This window comes from Oncorhynchus keta, chromosome 2 (assembly GCF_023373465.1).
Source record: "Oncorhynchus keta strain PuntledgeMale-10-30-2019 chromosome 2, Oket_V2, whole genome shotgun sequence".
Taxonomy (NCBI): domain Eukaryota; kingdom Metazoa; phylum Chordata; class Actinopteri; order Salmoniformes; family Salmonidae; genus Oncorhynchus; species Oncorhynchus keta.
Window position 1 is genome coordinate 17,951,652 of NC_068422.1, and position 22,125 is coordinate 17,973,776.

General features: G+C 42.1%; 1 protein-coding gene across 5 annotated transcripts in view; it reads left to right on the forward strand.

The window, feature by feature from the left end:
• The window catches only part of LOC118379065 (calcium-activated potassium channel subunit alpha-1), a 257,064-nt gene that overhangs the window by 114,143 nt on the left and 120,796 nt on the right, over window positions 1-22,125 (forward strand). For all 5 annotated transcript variants that reach the window (XM_052473233.1, XM_052473242.1, XM_052473237.1 and 2 more), the window contains exons 3-5: window positions 1,171-1,232; window positions 15,809-15,902; window positions 17,419-17,530. In XM_052473233.1, coding sequence (XP_052329193.1) covers window positions 1,171-1,232; window positions 15,809-15,902; window positions 17,419-17,530 — 268 coding nt within the window. The remainder of the gene's footprint in view (window positions 1-1,170; window positions 1,233-15,808; window positions 15,903-17,418; window positions 17,531-22,125) is intronic.

The window sequence follows — 22,125 nt, forward strand, 5'->3', positions numbered from 1 at the left end:
GTTATGTGTGCTGTATTCCCTTTCAGCTAGTGTGTAGCATACTGCTCTATTTACAGTTCTGTGTGTGTAGCATACTGGTCTATTTACAGTTCTGTGTGCTGTATTCCCTTTCAGCTAGTGTGTAGCATACTGCTCTATTTACAGTTCTGTGTGCTGTATTCCCTTTCAGCTAGTGTGTAGGTATTTACATACTGTATTCCCTTTCTATTTAGCATAGTTCTGTGTGCTGTATTCCCTTTCAGCTAGGGTGTAGCATACTGCTCTATTTACAGTTCTGTGTGCTGTATTCCCTTTCAGCTAATGTGTAGCATACTGCTCTATTTACAGTTCTGTGTGCTGTATTCCCTTTCAGCTAGGGTGTAGCATACTGCTCTGTTTACAGTTATGTGTGCTGTATTCCCTTTCAGCTAGTGTGTAGCATACTGCTCTATTTACAGTTCTGTGTGCTGTATTCCCTTTCAGCTAGGTTGTAGCATACTGCTCTATTTACAGTTCTGTGTGCTGTATTCCCTTTCAGCTAATGTGTAGCATACTGCTCTATTTACAGTTCTGTGTGCTGTATTCCCTTTCAGCTAATGTGTAGCGTACTGCACAGTTCTCTCTGTGTTTGCGTGTGTTCCCTTTCAGCTAGACTAGTGTGTGTGTGTGTTCATGGGTGTAGTTGTAGCCTCGCACTCTCTTTTATAACCCTGTCAGAATGAGATTATGTGATGTGTTGCTACTCACTATGTGTATATTCTAACAGTGCCAGTTAAGAATGATTTATCCTTGGCCTTAAAGTTGAGATCTGCGATTGGCAAAACAGCGCCACTGTCCACCAGAGGCACATTTGTTATTGCTTTGAGGAAATGAGCATCCAGCATTGTGGTAAAAAAAAATGGCAGTACATACTCTACTGTTCTATTGTGTGTTCAATGGTGTGCAATGATGTCAGAGGGATAAAACAGTATTTGGTGAAACGGACGTGGCAGTTTCACCGCTCTGGATTCCAGCTTTAATTAATGAACATATTATCTGCCTCAGTACATGTGATATCCCCAGAGTAGGCGAGTTACTGGGACCTTTATGTTACCTCTCAGTGTGTTACTTAATAACATGGAATGCATTAGATGGTCTCTAAGCTTTGACCTATTAGTAAAGACTAACTTTTCCTCTCTCTCTCCTCTTCAGGTGGTGCTTGTCTTTGCCCTCAGCATCGGAGCTCTTGTAATATACTTCATAGATTCCTCTGAGTAAGTATTATTTTTTTGCAACACATTACAGCTGTAACCTACAGTGTATCGTGCTTTTTGTTATGTTAATATACTGGAAACTATTGCACTGTGACAACAGAGCTCTACTGTACAACGGGATGGTCTTTTTGTCAATGGGATCCAAATCTAATCTGGCAAATGATGTGGTACAGGTGGACTAATGTGGTTATAACCTGATTTATAGAGAAGCTGTAATAATATGTATTTTAAGTTGACTGAGAACACATTCTCATTTGCAGCAACAACCTGGGGAATAGTTACAGGGGAGAGGAGGGGGATGAACAAGCCAATTGCAAACTGGGGATGATTAGGTGACCGTGATGGTATGAAGGACAGCTTGGGAATTTAGCCAGGACACCAGTGTTAACACCCCTACCCTTATGATAAGTGCCATGGGATCTTTAGTGACCACAGAGAGTCAGGACACCCGTTTAAAATCCCATCCAAAAGACAACACCCTACACAGGGCAATGTCCCCAATCACTGCCCTGGAACAATGGGGTATTTCTTTAGACCAGAGGAAAGAGTGCCTCCTACTGGCCCTCCAAAACCACTTCCAGCAGCATCTGGTCTCTCATCCAGGGACCGACCCTGCTTAGCTTCAGAAGCAAGCCAGCAGTGGGATGCAGTGTGATGCAGTGTGGCATGCTGCTGGTATTGAAATATAATATCTGAAACAAAATATATGCTCCTTACACATATTTAAACATTTGATGGTCTGCAAAGTGGATAATACAACTGTAACTGTAGATGTGGCAGATTATGGTAGTTATGGTTGGTTTCCTGTACATTCAAAATCACATATACACTAACAAATGAGGGTACTTCAAGATTCTTTGGGAAGGGTGATGTTTCTATGTGGAACCAAACTGACTAAAATAACCCTTTGAGCTCTTCAATGGTTACAGTTCACAAAAGGGTTATTTGCTCTTTTAGCGCTAATAATATAGAGGAGGTTGCTCATTAGAATATTTTAAGACGGGGTTTGTGTACAGATCGATTTGTGCAACCATGAATGAGTGCCATTCCAGTTTATCTAATTTGTTGTGCTATTCCCTTACATATTATAAATGACTATGGCCAATGATGGTGTTGTGTCAACTGAGAGCAATTACTAAATCAGTCAATGGTAATTCATTCTCTCCTCAGGGACCCCCACCTGTTCCAGCTCACTTGATTCAACTTCTCAATTCAAATCACATTAACTTTTATGTCACATACTTCGTAAACAACAGGTGTACACTAACAGTTAAATGCTTACTTACAGGCCCAACAATGCAGAGGGTAAAGAGAAATAATTGTAAAATAAAAACACAAATAGTAACAATAACTTGGCGATATACATGTGGTTACCAGTACAGAGTCCATGTGCAGGGGTACAAGGTAATTGAGGTAGATGTGTACTGTAAATACAGTGGGGAGAAGTATTTGATACACTGCCGATTTTGCAGGTTTTTCTATTTACAAAGCATGTAGAGGTTTGTAATTTGTATCATAGGTACACTTCAACTGTGAGAGACGGAATCTAAAACAAAAATCCAGAAAATCACATTGTATGATTTTTAAGTAATTAATTTGTATTTTATTGCATGACATAAGTGTTTGATCACCTAACAACCAATAAGAATTCCGGCTCTCACAGACCTGTTCATTTTTCTTTAAGAAGCCCTCCTGTTCTCTACTCATTACCTGTATTAACAGCACCTGTTTGAACTCGTTACCTGTATAAAAGACACCTGTCCACACACTCAATTAAACAGACTCCAACCTCTCCACAATGGCCAAGACCAGAGAGCTGTGTAAGAACATCAGGTATAAAATTGTAGACCTGCACAAGGCTGGGATGGGCTACAGGACAATAGGAAAGCAGCTTGGTGATTATTAATTATTATGATTAATTAGCAGAAAATGGAAGACGTTCAAGATGACGGTCAATCACCCTCGGTCTGGGGCTCCATTCAAGATCTCACCTTGTGGGGCATCAATGATCCTGAGGTTTGGAGGAAGAAGAAGGATGAGTACAACCCCAAACATCATTGTTTGGGGATGCTTCTCTGCAAAGGGGACAGGACGACTGCACCGTATTGAGGGGAGGATGGATGGGGCCATGTATCGCGAAATCTTGGCCAACAACCTCCTTCCCTCAGTAAGAACATTGAAGATGGGTCGTGGCTGGGTCTTCCAGCATGACAACGACCCGAAACACACAGCCAGGGCAACTAAGGAGTGACTCCGTAAGAAGCATCTCAAGGTCCTGGAGTGGCCTAGCCAGTCTCCAGACCTGAACCCAATAGAACATCTTTGGAGGGAGCTGAAAGTCCGTATTGCCCAGCGACAGCCCCGAAACCTGAAGGATCTGGAGAAGGTCTGTATGGAGGAGTGGGCCAAAATCCCTGCAGCAGTGTGTGCAAACCTGGTCAAGAACTACAGGAAACATATGATCTCTGTAATTGCAAACAAAGGTTTCGTACCAAATATTAAGTTCTGCTTTTCTGATGTATCAAATACTTATGTCATACAATAAAATGCAAATTAATTACTTAAAAATCATACAATGTAAGGGCCTCATGGGTGGCGCAGTGGTTAAGGGCGCTGTACTGCAGCGCCAGCTGTGCCATCAGAGACTCTTGGTTCGTGCCCAGGCTCTGTCGTAACCGACTGGGAGGTTCCGTGGGGTGACGCACAATTGGCCTAGCGTCATCTGGGTTAGGGAGGACTTGGCCAGTAGGGAGGTCCTTGTCTCATCCCGCACCAGCGACTCCTGTGGTGGACCGGGTGCAGTGTGCGCTAACCAAGGTTGCCAGGTGCACAGTGTTTCCTCTGACACATTGGTGCGGCTGGCTTCTGGGTTGGATGCACGCTGTGTTAAGAAGCAGTGCGGCTTGGTTGGGTTGTGTATCGGAGGACGCATGACTTTCAACCTTTGTCTTTCCCGAGCCCATACGGGAGTTGTAGCGATGAGACAAGATAGTAGCTCCTAAAACAATTGGATACCATGAAATTTGGGAGAAAAAGGGGGGGTAAAGAAATCATACAATGTGATTTTCTGGATTTTTGTTTTAGATTCCGTCTCTCTCACAAGTAGGAAAACCTGCAAAATTGGCAGTGTATCAAATACTTGTTCTCCCCTCTGTACATAGAACCTTTTTTAATGGTTATTTTATAGAATTTTAGGACACGAACACCATACACATTCCATTTAGAACCATGTGGAACCTGTATGGTGCTGTAAAGAACCATTTCCTCATGTTCTATAAAGATCCATTAAAAAAATATTATATATAGCACTAAAAAAGTGTTCCACTATGGTTCCAACCCTTTTGGGGGCTATATAGAACCCTTTATAGAACCCGATTAGCTCTTCATTGCTCTATCCATATAAATATTATCCAAATGCATAAGAATCTCTCATGGCTTCACGTTGAAAATCAATTAATATCCAGTCTTCTGATTTTCTTTAGGAATGTTATATTTCTAAAAAAAACACAGTATTATTCAGGCCAGTTAGTACATACTAGCAACATGCATAACCACCAAACCAGACAGGCAAATTCAGGGCAGCGAAGACAACCCAAACCAAGGACAAATCGCCTTAAATCTACAGTTTTATATAGAGCCATAGCTGAATGGAACTCTTCACCAATCCATATTTCTCAGGCAAAAACTAAATCCACAAAAAGACAGGACCAAGGCACTCTTCATATAACTAATTAAAATGTATTTATTTGTATGGCATGTTCAATGGAAACAAAGTTTAAAACTCCGACTCGTTTTGGCTGCATGGCCTTCATCAGGGAGTACAAAGCAATGATAATACGATATTCTCTTTTGAACAGCTTTTTCCAATCAGCCCTGATTTGAAGAGGGAGTGGTTACAGCATTCATTCGCCAACACCTAGTAAGCAATACTATACACATTAAAAAGTGAAATACTGTAAGTATGTTATCAAAAATGCAACTACATGCTAGAAGCATCAGAACCCCTAGAAAGGTAGTTCCAACCTTGAATATGACTGACAATGTTTCCCAGGTGCCAGGAAGATGAGATAATGAGGCATTGTCCTAAACTTTTCCAGGCTCTCTCTATCTCGGGTCACTCACACACCACATCATGTCTATGGAATGCCAGATTTTAGGTTTTTATCACCAAGTCATTGTCAGCTCATCTCTAGCAGAATAACTGCAGGAAGCTAGAGTGGAAACCATATCTTTACAGAAACACAGAATTAAACAGAACAAATGTCCTATTTGTTAAGTATTAATTGCTAACTATTAATATTAAACAAATCAGGAAAATATGTAATTTTTCTATCACAATGGTTCCACATAGAACCATCACCCTTCCCAAAGAACCCTTGAGGAATCCTTATTTTTGTTGTGTGTACGAGGGATTCAGACCACTCGTAGAGCAGCCAAAATGCATCGTTAGATGCCTTCCGCATCACTTTAGCTCCCCTAAACTTATAATTGAGATGTTTAGGCTATCTGTCTGACTGTGAATGCCGATAACTTCGGGACTAACTTGATTTCAAATACAAAGTTACAAATTATTTGCAATTGTTACAAACAAGTGAAGGATAAAATGAAGCTTCAAACGAAAAATGAGATGACTACATTAAAAAGATAGGCCTACATACAGTAGGCTACATGGGCCTATATAGGATATTTCAATTACAGTTGAAGTCAGAAGTTTGCATACACTTAGGTTGTAGTCATTAAAACTAGTTTTTCAACCACTCCTCAAATGTCTTGTTAACAAACTATAGTTTTGGCAAGTCGGTTAGGACATCTACTTTGTGCATGACACAAGTCATTTTTCCAGCAATTCTTTCTGGACAGATTATTTCACTTATATATAATTCACTGTATCACAATTCCAGTGGGTTAGAAGTTTACATACACTAAGTTAACTGTGCCTTTCAACAGCTTGGAAATTTCCAGAAAATGATGTAATGTCTTCTGATAGGCTAATTGGCATAATTTTAGTAAATTGGAGGTGTACCTGTGGATGTATTTCAAGGCCTACCTTCAAACTCAACGCCTCAATGTTTGACATCATGGGAAAATCAAAAGAAATCAGCCAAGACCTCAGAAAAAAATGGTTGACTTCCACAAATCTGGTTCATCCTTGGGAGCAATTTCCAAAAGCCTGAAGGTACCACGCTCATCTGTACAAGCAATAGTACGCAAGTATAAACACCATGGGACCACACAGTCATCATACAGCTCAGGAAGGAAACACGTTCTGTCTCCGAGAGATGTACTTTGGTGCGAAAAGTGCAAATCAATCACAGAACAACAGCAAAGGAGCTTGTGAAGATGCTGGAGAAAACATGTACAAAAGTATCTACGTCCACAGTAAAACGAGCCCTATATCGACATAACCTAAAAGGCAGCTCAGCAAGGAAGCCCATGCTCCAAAAGAGCGATATTAAATCCAAACTACGGTTTGCAACTGCACATGGGGACAAAGATTGTACTTTTTGGAGAAATGTCCTCTGGTCTGATAGAATAGAACTGTTTGGCCATAATGACCATCGTTATGTTTGGAGGGAAAAGGGGAGCCTTGCAAGCCGAAGAACACCATCCCAACCGTGGAGCACGGGGGTGGCAGCATCGTGTTGTGGGGGTGCTTTGCTGCAGAAGGGATTGGTGCACTTCACAAAATAGATGGCATCATGAGGTAGGAAAATTATGTGGATATATTGTCACAAATGGCTCTTCCAAATGGACAATGACCCCAATCATACTTCCAAAGTTGTGTCAAAATGACTTAAGGACAACAAAGTCAAAGAGTGGCCATCACAAAGCCCTGACATCAATCCTATAGAATTTTTTCGGGCAGAACTGAAAAAGTGTGTGCGAGCAAGGAGGCCTACAAACCTGACTCAGATACACCAGCTCTGTCAGGAGCAATGGGCCAAAAGTCACCCAACTTATTGTGGGAAGCTTGTGGAAGGATACCCAAACCTTTGACCCAAGTTAAACAATTTGAAGGCAATGCTACCAAATACAAATTGAGTGTATGTAAACTTCTGACCAACTGGGAATGTGATTAAATAAATAAAAACTGAAATAAATAATTGTCTCTACTATTATTCTGACATTTCACATTCTTAAAATAAAGTGGTGATCCTAACTGACCTAAGACAGGGAATCTTTACTAGGATTAAATGTCAGGAATTGTGAAAACGGAGTTTAAATGTAGTTGGCTAAGGTGTATGTAAACGTCCGACTTCAACTGTATATTGAATCGATGTCATGTCCAATCAATAGAGTTATATTTTGTGACTAGGCTACTGTCTGTCATTTTTGCCTCAAGGTGGTTCATGGTGTGTGACAACATGTGCACAATGATGTGCAAATTCTGTGATTTAATGCATTATTATTGGGTAAGCATAATAAGTCGCCTCAATAGCCTATTTGCAGCCATTGGTAATATCTCTAGGAGCTGATCCGTCGTCAGTATTGTGGAAGAATTTGAATGTTTAGGTAATATTTGAATGGAGAAAGCTGATCCGAGAGCAGCAACACACTTAGTGAGCACTACGTGCGTGTTTGAGAAACTTAAAAAGTTGGTACGATCATCGAAATGTTAAGTGACTGGAAAACAAGGCCCAGAAGTATGTATTGATTCTTATTATCCTGAGACATTTAGAAGCTTTCACACGACTGTACATACTGTACTGTATGATTCAGTCATCACCACATGTTTGAACTCTGAGCACAGATCCTGCCTCCTGCTCTGTTCTGTCTTTCCATGTCTACCTCCTGTCCTGTCTGTCCTATCCCTGTCATGTTCTTTCTGTCCTTTACCTCCTGTCCTGTCTGTCCTATCCCTGTCATGTTCTTTCTGTCCTTTACCTCCTGTCCTGTCTGTCCTATCCCTGTCATGTTCTTTCTGTCCTTTACCTCCTGTCCTGTCTGTCCTATCCCTGTCATGTTCTTTCTGTCCTTTACCTCCTGTCCTGTCTGTCCTATCCCTGTCATGTTCTTTCTGTCCTTTACCTCCTGTCCTGTCTGTCCTATCCCTGTCATGTTCTTTCTGTCCTTTACCTCCTGTCCTGTCTGTCCTATCCCTGTCATGTTCTTTCTGTCCTTTACCTCCTGTCCTGTCTGTCCTATCCCTGTCATGTTCTTTCTGTCCTTTACCTCCTGTCCTGTCTGTCCTATCCCTGTCATGTTCTTTCTGTCCTTTACCTCCTGTCCTGTCTGTCCTATCCCTGTCATGTTCTTTCTGTCCTTTACCTCCTGTCCTGTCTGTCCTATCCCTGTCATGTTCTTTCTGTCCTTTACCTCCTGTCCTGTCTGTCCTATCCCTGTCATGTTCTTTCTGTCCTTTACCTCCTGTCCTGTCTGTCCTATCCCTGTCATGTTCTTTCTGTCCTTTACCTCCTGTCCTGTCTGTCCTATCCCTGTCATGTTCTTTCTGTCCTTTACCTCCTGTCCTGTCTGTCCTATCCCTGTCATGTTCTTTCTGTCCTTTACCTCCTGTCCTGTCTGTCCTATCCCTGTCATGTTCTTTCTGTCCTTTACCTCCTGTCCTGTCTGTCCTATCCCTGTCATGTTCTTTCTGTCCTTTACCTCCTGTCCTGTCTGTCCTATCCCTGTCATGTTCTTTCTGTCCTTTACCTCCTGTCCTGTCTGTCCTATCCCTGTCATGTTCTTTCTGTCCTTTACCTCCTGTCCTGTCTGTCCTATCCCTGTCATGTTCTTTCTGTCCTGTTTATCCCTCCTGTCCTGTCTGTCCTATCCCTGTCATCCCTTCTTTCTGTCCTTTACCTCCTGTCCTGTCTGTCCTATCCCTGTCATGTTCTTTCTGTCCTTTACCTCCTGTCCTGTCTGTCCTATCCCTGTCATGTTCTTTCTGTCCTTTACCTCCTGTCCTGTCTGTCCTATCCCTGTCATGTTCTTTCTGTCCTTTACCTCCTGTCCTGTCTGTCCTATCCCTGTCATGTGCTTTCTGTCCTTTACCTCCTGTCCTGTCTCTGTCATGTACTTTCTGTCCTTTACCTCCTGTCCTGTCTGTCCTATCCCTGTCATGTCCTGTCTGTCCTTTACCTCCTGTCTGTCCTATCCCTGTCATGTTCTTTATGTCCTTTACCTCCTGTTCTTTCTGTCCTTTACCTTCTGTCCTTTACATCCTGTCCTGTTCTTTCTGTCCTTTACCTCCTGTCCTGTCCTTTCTGTCCTTTACCTCCTGTCCTGTCCTTTCTGTCCTTTACCTCCTGTCCTGTCTGTCCTATCCCTGTCATGTCCTGTCTGTCCTTTACCTCCTGTCTGTCCTATCCCTGTCATGTTCTTTATGTCCTTTACCTCCTGTCCTGTTCTTTCTGTCCTTTACCTCCTGCCATGTCTGTTCTGTCCTTTACCTCCTGTCCTGTCCTTTCTGTCCTTTACCTCCTGTCCTGTCTGTCCTATCCCTGTCATGTCCTGTCTGTCCTTTACCTCCTGTCTGTCCTATCCCTGTCATGTTCTTTATGTCCTTTACCTCCTGTCCTTTCTGTTCTTTACCTCCTGTCCTGTTTTTTCTGTCCTTTACCTCCTGTCCTGTCCTTTGTGTCCTTTACCTCCTGCCATGTTCTTTCTGTCCTTTACCTCCTGTCCTGTCTTTTCTGTCCTTTATCTCCTGTCCTGTTCTTTCTGTCCTTTACCTCCTGTCCTGTCCTTTCTGTCCTTTACCTCCTGTCCTGTTCTTTCTGTCCTCTACCTCCTGTCCTGTCCTTTCTGTCCTTTACCTCCTGCCATGTCCGTTCTGTCCTTTACCTCCTGTCCTGTCCTTTCTGTCCTTTACCTCCTGTCCTGTCCTTTCTGTCCTTTACCTCCTGCCATGTCCGTTCTGTCCTTTACCTCCTGTCCTGTCCGTTCTGTCCTTTACCTCCTGTCCTTTCTGTCCTTTACCTCCTGTCCTGTCCTTTCTGTCCTTTACCTCCTGCCATGTCCGTTCTGTCCTTTACCTCCTGTCCTGTCCTTTCTGTCCTTTACCTCCTGTCCTGTCTTTTCTGTCCTTTACCTCCTGTCCTGTCCTTTCTGTCCTTTACCTCCTGTCCTGTCTATCCTGTCCCTGTCATGTTCTTTCTGTCATTTCCCTCCTGTCTGTCCTGTCCCTGTCATTACCGTTCTGTCCTTAATCTCCTGTCTTGTCTGTCCTTTCTGTCCTTTACCTCCTGTCCCTGTCTGTCCTGTCCTGTCTGTCCTCTCCTGTCTTTTCCTGTCCTTTATTTCCTGGCTTGTCTTTCTGTCCTGTCCTTTCCTGTCATCTCTTCATTTGAATGATAAATCCTTTCCAGGTAACTGCCGTTGCCCGCCCGGGCTTACAGTATACTTCAACGACCACACGACGCCAACAATCCTTTACTCACAGATGAAATTGCTTAATAATCTCTATAAGACAAGGATCAGAGCCTCTCTCAGACGGAACAGAACAGAACAGACAGGAAATACCAAATTTCCTGTTCTAGAACAATCAACATCACTCATTAAGCACTAGGAAACACCAACGGAACGCCCTTTCAGATTTTTGACATGTTTTGCATGAAAAGGGCTATATTGCTATTATTTAGCCTACTGATGTGCCATTAGGAAGTAAAGGAAGGAGGCCTAAAAGCTTTTGTTTTTGCCCAGAGAACAAGGGGGAGGTGTGGCCAAACTTACGTTTACATTCTTTTGTCAAATAGTAGACACACTTATCCAGAATGAATTACAGTAGTGAGTGCATACATTTTTCGTACTGGTCTACTATGGGAATTGAACCCACAACCCTGGTGTTGCAAGTATCATGATCTACCAACTACAGACTTTATAGAGAGAAGTCATTAGCCTTCTGGTCTCAAGAGATTGTGCCCAGCTAGGCTCATTCAGGCATTGGAATATTGTTTCATTACACAAAATATAACTTTTTACAACGCATTTATACTTTCCAATCCCTTTGTGCATTCAGTCTGAGAGAGTTATTCTGAGAGCAGTGAACGTGTGGCTGTGACTGTCCTGTCAATGCCTGTCATCACTGTTTGATATATTTTACTAAATGTTTAAAAAAAACTGAAGTGTGGGTGTCTGTGTGCCTTTCTTCTGGCTGGCTATATGAAGTTGGATACAAAATAGCACAATCTGCCCGAAGTACCCCTTCACAATGCACCCCCTCATGTGCAAGTGATCATTAAGCCTACTGTATGTTCTTATGAGTTTTCCCAAGTAGCCCATGTGGATAAGCCAATACAGAGGTACTAGTACCCCAGGTTGAGAACCACTACACTAGAGTACTATGGTTAGCGTTGTCTGTTGTTTTTTTGTGAGTGATTGTCCAATTTCATGATCTAAACGAACGCAGGTAGAGTTATGTCCTATGCAATACCATGTCTACTCCTACTGTTGTGGTACTTCCCTTGTCAGTTTTTCTAAAGGTTATGATAATTATATTTCAATAAAATGTTGTATATAAATTAATTTAAGAAGTTTGTATACTGTATTATCCCTCTGTCCATCACCTGACATTAGACCCAATGTCATTAGCTGACCCAATGTCATTAGCTGACCCAATGTCATTAGCTGACCCAATGTCATTAGCTGAACCAATGTCATTAGCTGACCCAATGTCATTAGCTGACCCAATGTCATTAGCTGACCCAATGTCATTAGCTGACCCAATGTCATTAGCTGAACCAATGTCATTAGCTGAACCAATGTCATTAGCTGAACCAATGTCATTAGCTGACCCAATGTCATTAGCTGACCCAATGTCATTAGCTGACCCAATGTCATTAGCTGAACCAATGTCATTAGCTGACCCAATGTCATTAGCTGAACCAATGTCATTAGCTGACCCAATGTCATTAGCTGACCCAATGTCATTAGCTGAACCAATGTCATTAGCTGAACCAATGTCATTAGCTGACGCAATGTCATTAGCTGACCCAATGTCAACAACAAGGCTCTCAGCTTGCCTTAAGTCACACTTTGACTCACAGCGGCGTGTCGTCTGTTAAGTGACAGCTGGTTGTAACAGATATGGGTCCTTCCTGTAATTAGCCTTGTAGGCCTACTGAAGCATTATTTTTACACAATGTGCATTGTACATTTTAGGACATCCTCAGCCTCAATCATCCTTGAGTGAGTTGTCAATCTCTAAAGGCTTAGGGTGTGTAAATGTACCTTATTACAAAGTCAAAGTCCAGACCTGAATCCAATCGAGAATCTGTGGAAAGCACTGAAAACTGCTGTTCACAAATGCTCTCCATCCAACCTCACTGAGCTCGAGCTGTTTTGCAAGGAGGAATGGGAAAAAATTCAGTCTCTCGATGTGCAAAACTGATAGAGACATACCCCAAGCGACTTACAGCTGTAATCGCAGCAAAAGGTGGGGCTACAAAGTATTAACTTTGGGGCTGAATAATTTTGCACGCCCCATATTTTTCAGTTTTTGATTTGTTAAAAAGTTTGAAATATCCAATAAATGTCGTTCCACTTTATGATTGTGTCCCACTTGTTGTTAATTCTTCACAAAAAATACAGTTTTATATCTTTATGTTTGAAGCCTGAAATGTGGCAAAAGGTCGCAAAGTTCAAGGGGGCTGAATACTTTCGCAAGGCACTGTGTGGTTATTTTAACTTAATATAATATATCAATAAAATCAATTTAGCCTCAAATAAATAATGAACCGTGTTAAATTTGGTTTAAATAATGCAAAAAAAGTGTTGGAGAAGAAAGTAAAAGTGCAATATGTGCAATGTAAGAAAGCTTAAGTTCCTTGTTCCTTCAGAACATGAGAACATATGAAAGCTGGTGGTTTCTTTTAACATGAGTCTTCAATATTCCCAGGTAAGAAGTTGTATTTATTCGAGGAATTATAGGACTATTTCCCTCTATACCATTTGTATTTCATTAACCTTTGACTATTGGGTGTTCTTATAGGCACTTTAGTATTGCCAGTGTAGCAGTAACACAACGACAATAGCCACCCTCGAAGCAGCATTACCCATGGAGAGCAAGGGAAACAAACACCCCAAGGCTCAGAGTGAGTGACATTTGAAACGCTATTAGCGCACGCTAACTAGCCGGCCATTTCACTTCGGTTACACAAGCCTCCTCTCGGGAGTTGATAGGCTTGAAGTCATAAACAGCACAATGCTTGACACACAACAAAGAGCTGCTGGCAAAACGCACGAAAGTGCTGTTTGAATATGTCATGATGTGGCCTGGGGATAGGTTTATAACAGTCATAAATATCTCTTCCCCCTTTTTCCTCTCACAACCCTACTGATGTTACATTTGAAAAACCCATGGTTAACATAGAGATTCTGGGAAAATCAGAAGGTGGGGGAAATTAACAATATTCTTGTAATACGACCAATTGAACATATGCGGTGTTACTTAATGAATATGATGTCAGTTCGGTTGTCATCTGAGACATTCTCATCAATGATAAGATGACATAAACTCTACAGTGGAAAGTCTACACATCAGAGTTATCGGATTCACATGGAATTGTTGTTCAATTTAAATGTTTGAATATGAAATTATTCGTGATGGGATGAAATGTGAGATTTGGTTTTTCATAAGGTTAGGGCTATGCTCAATCAGTGGCCCACCCCTGTGAAGGCCCTCCTCTCCATTCCTATATAAAGCCTTAGCTGACAATGTAACCTCCTGCTCCGAGGATGTGGGGACGACGGTCCGATGTCAGAATGGTTCAGATAATAACTACAGAACGAAGCCAACATCAGCGTGAGCTTTGGTTGCGAATGGTATGAACTTTGAACTCTTATTCACTACAGAAGTGATACCTCCTTGAGTTAGCGACAGCCGCTGCAGACGAGGGTTAGGAAGGAACAGACAGAGTATCCCGTCTATCACACAACGACGTTACTACAACGTATCCAATTGACAACCAGAAACATTCTTCAAAGGACTCGGTTGGGCAACACGGCCTTCCATCTAATTGGCAAGATTACTTTTATTTCATTTGGATTTCGGTACAAATAAAAATGTTGCACTGACTCGACAATGTATTAATGTTTCAGCATTCAACTAGCCTCGTGTGACATGAACATGCAGTTGCAAGCCCAAGTCGCACAGGCTCGAGGGCAGGTCAATATCCACCTTCGTAACATGGCAGTCTAACATGCTGACGAGACCGCACGCATGTGTGCGTCCGCCATTGTGTGCATGTTGATTTCGTCCCCGCACACCAGACGCGATGAGGACACGCAGATTGAATGATCAAAAACTCAAAAATAAAAATAATATTAATTTGTGAACAGGTCCAAAAGCATTAAACATTTATGGCAATTTAGCTAGCTCGCTTACTGTTGCTAGCTAATTTGTCCTGGAATCTAAACATTGGGTTGTTATTTTACCTGAAATGCACAAGGTCCTCTACTCCGAGAATGAATCCACAGTTGAAATGGTAAACCGAATTCGTTTCTAGTATTCTCTCCTCCTTCCTTCAGGCTTATTCCTCTTCTTTGGACTTTATATGGCGGTTGGCAACCAACTTAAAGGGGCATTACCACAACCGACTGGAGTGTGGACCTCAGTTTATCTTTCAATCACTGACGTGGGTATATGCTCCTAAAAACCAATGAGGAGATGGCTCGTGGGTATATGCTCCTCAAAACCAATAAGGAGATGGGAGAGTCAGGACTTGCAGAGCGTCGAGCATCACAAATAGAACCAAGTTCTATTTGAGTGCCTAGCTACACTTACGCTCGCAAGCAGTGTGGGTGCAAAGAATGAGTAACATGTATGTGTAAATGTATTTTGCGACGCTCGCGCACGCCAAGCATCTGGTCTGGTCAGCATGTAAGATGGAATCTGACGCCAACTGAAGCTGGCTAGCTTTATAAAACCCTGAGTAGATCTAGCTACTCAGGAAACAATTCTAGCTACTCAGGAAACAATTCAGAAAAGTCAATGTGAGGACTGATGAAGAAATACCATTAACTAAAGAGAGAGAGAGAAGGAGGGGAACTGTCTAGCTGCCAGGCTGTCCAGTGGACGCTTGATCCAGAAGGAGTGGAGTCAGAACCAAGTGCAGCGGTGTCCTCTCTATGTGTTTGTCTTTTTACATAATCATCTCAAACTGTGTTTTGGTCCAATTGTTTGTCCTTCCCTAATCTTGGTTTGGATTTAATTACATTGAATTGATATCCTACGATTACCATTTTATGTACAACAGCGTTGTTTTTTTCTGTATTGTGGAAATTAAAATGAATCTGAGCCAATAACTCCACAGTTTGGCCAAAATGCTATGACTTTCAGTGACTCTGGATAAGAACATCTGCTGAATGACTAACATGTAAATGTGAGTTTCAGAAGAATAATGTACACACAGTTCTTTAAGGGTTAATCAGGGGTATATCAACATGTTACAATTACATTCTTGTTTGACTATTTATGCATGTTATCATCCATTGGAAAATACAATCTTTTGCACCTTCAAGTTCTTTCATTCCTCTTCATTTTTTTCGCCTTTTTTTTTAAATCAGGGAAGAAGAATGCATCTTCAATAAGTGAGACATTTCTAACATTTTAGTTTTCTGTGTGTTTTTGACAGCCCCATCGAGTCCTGTCAGAACTTCTACAAAGACTTCACGCTACAGATTGACATGGCTTTCAACGTCTTCTTCCTCTTGTACTTTGGTCTACGGGTAAGTAAAGAAAGTACAAGGCTACATAAGACTTGTACACAACAAGTTGTTACTCTAGTGAAGTTTCAATCATGTCATGGAACAAAGACCGATAACAAAGTCATTCAAGTCAAACATTGCACTCATTAAAACTGTGGAAGCATTCATCTGTCGTTCTTTCATAACTTTAATGCCTTTTTGTACCCTGAACAAACAACAGTCATGTGTCAACATTAAAAGGGGGATGGTTGGCAGAGTTGAATCAATTCACGCAGGAAGTGGAATATTTACGGTGAATTTGACTTGAGTTTCAATTATCTCCAAGTTATGGAATTGGAATTGAATTGGAATTAAACTGTTTGAATTGGAATTGGAATTGGAATTCAATATTTGTACATTTCCCAGTTAATGGAATTAATGCACTTAGTATAAAACATTTAATCCAGGATTTGTTTTAAATAACTTAAAACATGTATATGTATTTCTGTATTTCTAGTATAGCTAGGCTGTCTGAGCAGTGACAGGATCAGTCTGAAAGCCTGGGGGAATTGAATTTGAATTTGTTTAATTGTTGGGGATAATATTGGATTGGGGATGGAATTCTTAGAATGTACCTAACATTGGAAATAAGATTAATTTAATTATGTCTGAATTCAAATTTACAGGAAGAGGTCATTTAGTTAGAATTGAAGTTGTGGAATTCACCCCAATCCTGCTGGTGGGTTATTGAAGGAGTTCCCACATATGCTGAGCACTTGTTGTCCATTGCTCGTGTTTCTTGGACCAAGCACATCTCTTCCTCTTATTGGTGTCCTTTAGTGGTGGTTTCTTTGCAGCAATTCAACCATGAATGCCTGATTCACGCAGTCTTCACTGAACAGTTGATGTTGAGATGTGTCTGTTAATTGAACTCTGTGAAGCATTTATTTGAGCTGCAATTTCTGAGGCTGGTAACTCTAATGAACTTATCCTCTGCAGCAGAGGAAACTTTGGGTCTTCCTTTCCTGTGGCGGTCCTCATGATAGACAGTTTCATCATAGCACTCGGCAGTTCTTGACATTTTCTGGATTGACTGACCTTCATGTCTTAAAGTAATGATGGACTGTCATTTCTCCTTGCTTGTTTGAGTTCTTCTTGCCATAATATGGACTTGGTCTTTTACCAAATAGGGCTTTCTTCTGTTTACGACCCCTATCTTGTCACAACACAAATGATTATGTCAAACACATTAAGAAGAAAATACATTCCACAAATTAACTTTTAACAATGCACACCTGTTAATTGAAATTCATTCCAGGTGACTACCTCATGAAGCTGGTTGAGAGAATGCCTAGAGTGTGCAAATAGACAAAGAGTGGCTACTTTGAAGAATCTCAAATATATTTTGATTTATTTAACACTTTTGGTTACTACATGATTCCATCAGTGTTACTTCAGAATTTTGATGTCTTCACTAATTATTCTACAATACAGTAAAAATAAAGAAAAACCCTGGAATGACTGGTACTGTTGTTCATTTGTTTATTTTCCCTTTCAGTTTATTGCAGCCAATGACAAGCTTTGGTTCTGGCTGGAGGTGAACTCAGTGGTGGACTTCTTCACTGTTCCCCCAGTGTTCGTGTCTGTTTATCTCAACAGGAGCTGGCTTGGTAAGTACAGAATACCTGTTTACATTTACACCTCTAAAGGTCTATTATATGGGCCAGTACTAATGTAGTAGTCTTGGTCCTGGTTGGATTGCTCAGACCTCCAAAACAGCCTACAGGTTGGCCAAATGTGGGAGTGGTGTTTTCTATTTCAACCTCGATGGTGAGCAGGTCAGCAACCCCCCCGAGTGGATTATAGTTGTATTACAGTGGTTTAAGATGTATTGTTGATTTAAATCATTGTTTTCTAGTTGATCCTGATGGATTCCTTTTTGGTCTGGTTTTACTTTGGTTAGCTTATGTTGGACCCTACCCTCTTTTCAACATCCGCAGATGCTGGGAGTAGCTGTTGGGGCTGACTGTAATAGTGGTATTGGTTGTTCATTGGCAGCAATCATTTGTTTACTTACCAGTGATGGTTTCTGGTTCCTGTCAATGTACATTTCACAGTGTTGTGATACTGCACTGCTGTCAGTCTTGTATTAAGTTGCCATGATGGAATACAACAATTCATTTCAATACCTTTCATGTCATTGAACAAGCTTTTTTGTTTTTCTTGCCACAGTACATGGAATGACGATTGAAGTGATTGAAATTGGTCTATGATTGAAAGTACATGATGAGTGGGATATTAAAGTTAATAGGCTTTTGTTGAGTGGCGCCTGCCTGATTCACTGCTTTAAAATAGAAATCAATCTACTAAATGAATGTGTGCCAAATGACAACCGTGTCCCAAATGACAACCTATTCCCCATGGGCCGTGGTCAAAAGTAGTGCACTATATAGGGAATAGGCTTCCATGTGGGATGCAGAAGATTGTGGCTAATCTCCAGGAGAGAGCGAGAGGTCTATAGGACATTACAGATAAAGGTGATTTTCTGCTTCATCACATGCAGGTGTTGGTTAGGGCTTTATCTTTATAAGCTGTCAATCAGTTGTCAATTAGCTGTCAATAAGAGCTCAGGACCACGCCCCCCTCCTCTCAGTCCTGATCAGCATCTGACTGTAGCTTTAGCTCTGTCTGTGTCCCAAATGGCAGCCTATTGACTATATAGTGCTCTACTTTTGAACAGGGCCCACAGGTAGATAAAGGTCTATGTCCCAAATGGCACCCTATTATCTTTATAGTGCTCTACTTTTGACCAAAGGGGTATCCTAGGAAGCAAGATACAATAGATCTACTTAGGGTTTTCTAAAGCTAACCAGCTTCAGGTAACTTCATCTTCCAGCTCAGGCTTAGAGGTCCCGAACCGTCAAAATCATGTTTGTTGGCCGTCATTGTAAATAACAATTTGTTCTTAACTGACTTTCCTAGGTAAATAAAGGTTACATTTAAAAAATGTTTCTCATGAAATGTGATGATATTTGGGTGGAAATAGATCAAAGTAGGACTACCAAAGTATGAAAAATGACTGTTGCTTCTAAATTGATACATTTTAATCATACATTTACTGGTCCCCTCCCCCATGTCAAACACTTGGATTCAGGAGGCGGGATGGAGGTTGGATTATTAAGAGATGTTTGTGTTATCACAAAAAGTCTCATTTTAATACAACAATGGTAACGTCATCTGTGTCTGGTGTTAGCTAGTTACTGCCGAGCTAGGTCTTCAGCCAGCATGGGACAAAATCAGGGAACGGTTGGTTACTCAACTCCGACTCTTCATGTCATTACATCAAGAGACATACCAAATGGAAAATGTATGTATTAGCTCCCTGCCCACTCAGCCTACTAGCTCCCCTCCCACTTAGCCTACTAGATCCCCGCCCGCTCAGCCTACTAGCTCCCTGCCCACTCAGCCTACTAGCTCCCCACCCACTCAGCCTACTAGCTCCCCGCCCACTCAGCGTACTAGCTCCCCGCCCACTCAGCCTACTAGCTCCCCGCCCACTCAGCCTACTAGCTCCCCGCCCACTCAGCCTACTAGCTCCCCGCCCACTCAGCCTACTAGCTCCCCACCCCTCAGCCTACTAGCTCCCCGCCCACTCAGCCTACTAGCTCCCCGCCCACTCAGCCTACTAGCTCCCCGCCCACTCAGCCTACTAGCTCCCCGCCCACTCAGCCTACTAGCTCCCCGCCCACTCAGCCTACTAGCTCCCCGCCCACTCAGCCTACTAGCTCCCCGCCCACTCAGCCCACTAGCTCCCCGCCCACTCAGCCTACTAGCTCCCCGCCCACTCAGCCCACTAGCTCCCTGCCCACTCAGTCTGTCTTTACATATTTCCTGGTAGTTTGACATTAGAGAAAAAGTACTTTTTCAAAAAAATAATCCCTATTTTTTATGGGTGATGTTTTAGTCACTCAAAAGTCACTTTTACATGAGAATCAGAATTACTGTTCGGGACATTTAATCAGTACTATTATGGTGGATATTGTTCCTCTGTCTGATGCTAACTCTAGCAGGCTTGTAACAGCGTGTGCAAGTTGCACGAGACTAGTCAAACACTGAACTCTTCATTGAGACAATGCTGAAACATCAATCCATGGCAAGTCAGTGCCACATTGTCATGAAAAGAAAGAAAAGTTATCTTGCAAATTCAGCAGGATATGGTGTGAAATAGACTTTTAGAAGTGCCATCCTTATTTAATTACTTATCATTAATGTCGTCTTTGGTGTGCTTATCAATGCATCAGCACCTTTTTTCCCCAATAGTCAGTGGCAGACCTCATGTAACAACACCTGCACAGGATCGGTACATCCGACATCACACCTGCAGGACAGGTACAGGATGGCAAAAACTGCCCAAGTTACATCAGGAATGCACAATCCCTCCATCAGTGCTCAGACTGTCCACACTGGCCTGTTGTAAGGCAGGTCCTCACCAGACATCACTGGCAACAACATCGCCTATGGGCACAAACCCACAGTCACTGAACCAGACAGGACAAGCAAAAAGTGCTCTTCACTGACGAGTCGGGGTTTGTCTCACCAGGGGTGATGGTCAGATTCACGTTTATCGTCGAAGGAATGAACGTTACACCAAGGTCTGTACTCTGGAGTGGGATTGATTTGGAGGTGGAGGGTCCGTCATAGTCTGGGGAGGTGTGTCACAGCATCATCGGACTGAGCTTGTTGTCATTGCAGGGAATCTCAACACCGTGCGTTTCAGGGAAGACATCCTCCTCCCTCGTGTGGTACCCTTCCTGCAGGCACATCCTGACATGACCCTCCAGGATGACAATGCCACCAGCCGTACTGCTCGTTCTGTGCGAGATTTCCTACAAGACAGGAATGTCAGTGTTCTGCCATGGCCAGTGAAGAGCCCGGAGCTCAATCCCATTGAGTACGTCTGGGACCTGTTGGATCGGAGGGTGAGGGCTAGTTCCATTCCCCCCAGAAATGTCCTGGAAATATCAGGTGCCTTGGTGGAAGAGTGGGGTAACGTCTCACAGCAAGAACTGGCAAATCTGGTGCAGTCCATGAGGAGGAGATGCACTGCAGTACTTAATGCAGCTGGTGGCCACACCAGATACTGATTGTTACTTTTGATTTTTACCCCCCATTTGTTCAGGGACACATTATTCCATTTCTGTACGTCATATGTCTGTGGAACTTGTTCAGTTTATGTCTCAGTTGTTGAATCTTGTTAAGTTCATACAAATATTTACATATGTTAAGTTTACTGAAAATAAACGCAGTTGACAGTGAGAGGACATTTCCTTTTTTGCCGAGTTTATATTCATGATTAATGGAGTTAGCCCTGACTTCGCCTACCCCAGAGCAAGTTAGTTCTGAATGATTCGTTGCCATAGAAATGTACCTGACTAAAAGGTGAGCCACATTCGTATGACTCGTTATCCCAAGTTGATCTCAGAGTTTCACAAAATTACCTCGCTAAGTCCTTAAACCTAATTCGTAGGATACTCCTCAGGGGCCATAGGTAGATAAAACTCTGTATCCAAAATTATACCATATTCCCTAGTTAGTGCGCTTCCTTTGACCAGGCCCATAGGGTAAGATAACCCTACAGGCTGTCCATTATCCAAAGAAAAGACTGCCATCTGCTGGGCCTTAATGTGCATCCAACTAAGACATGCTTTAGCACTCAGTTGCTTTTAAAAATAGATGGAGATTGATGGTGATGACCTGGCAATGCTATGACAATGCTATATCTGAATTAAGAGTGGGGTTTGCAGTTTTGGGACTATTCTATTGGTTCATTAAGCCAGGCAAACTCAATCAAGCCCAATTAAAGTATTAGATATTATTTTGAATAGTATTTGAACCCAGGTCACGCTGTAACTTCTAGAGCTTAGCACTACTGCCTTCACTGAATGAATACGCTCGCATATCCCTAGTCAGGCTCCATCTCTCATTGACTAAAGAGCCTTTTCCCAAATCTTCTGTCTGAACATTCTGACATAGATACAAACAGACACACACATCCACAAATACGCACTCAAACACTAAAGACTCAGAAAGCACTCAGGACTGTTATGTTAGTTGGAAGTAAACATGCACAGATGCCAAGTTACTACTGTAGCTAACTGCTTATAAGCTACCCTAAGTGTTACTACTGTAGCGAACTGCTTATAAGCTACCCTAAGTGTTACTACTGTAGCGAACTGCTTATAGGCTTCCCTCCAAGTTACTACTG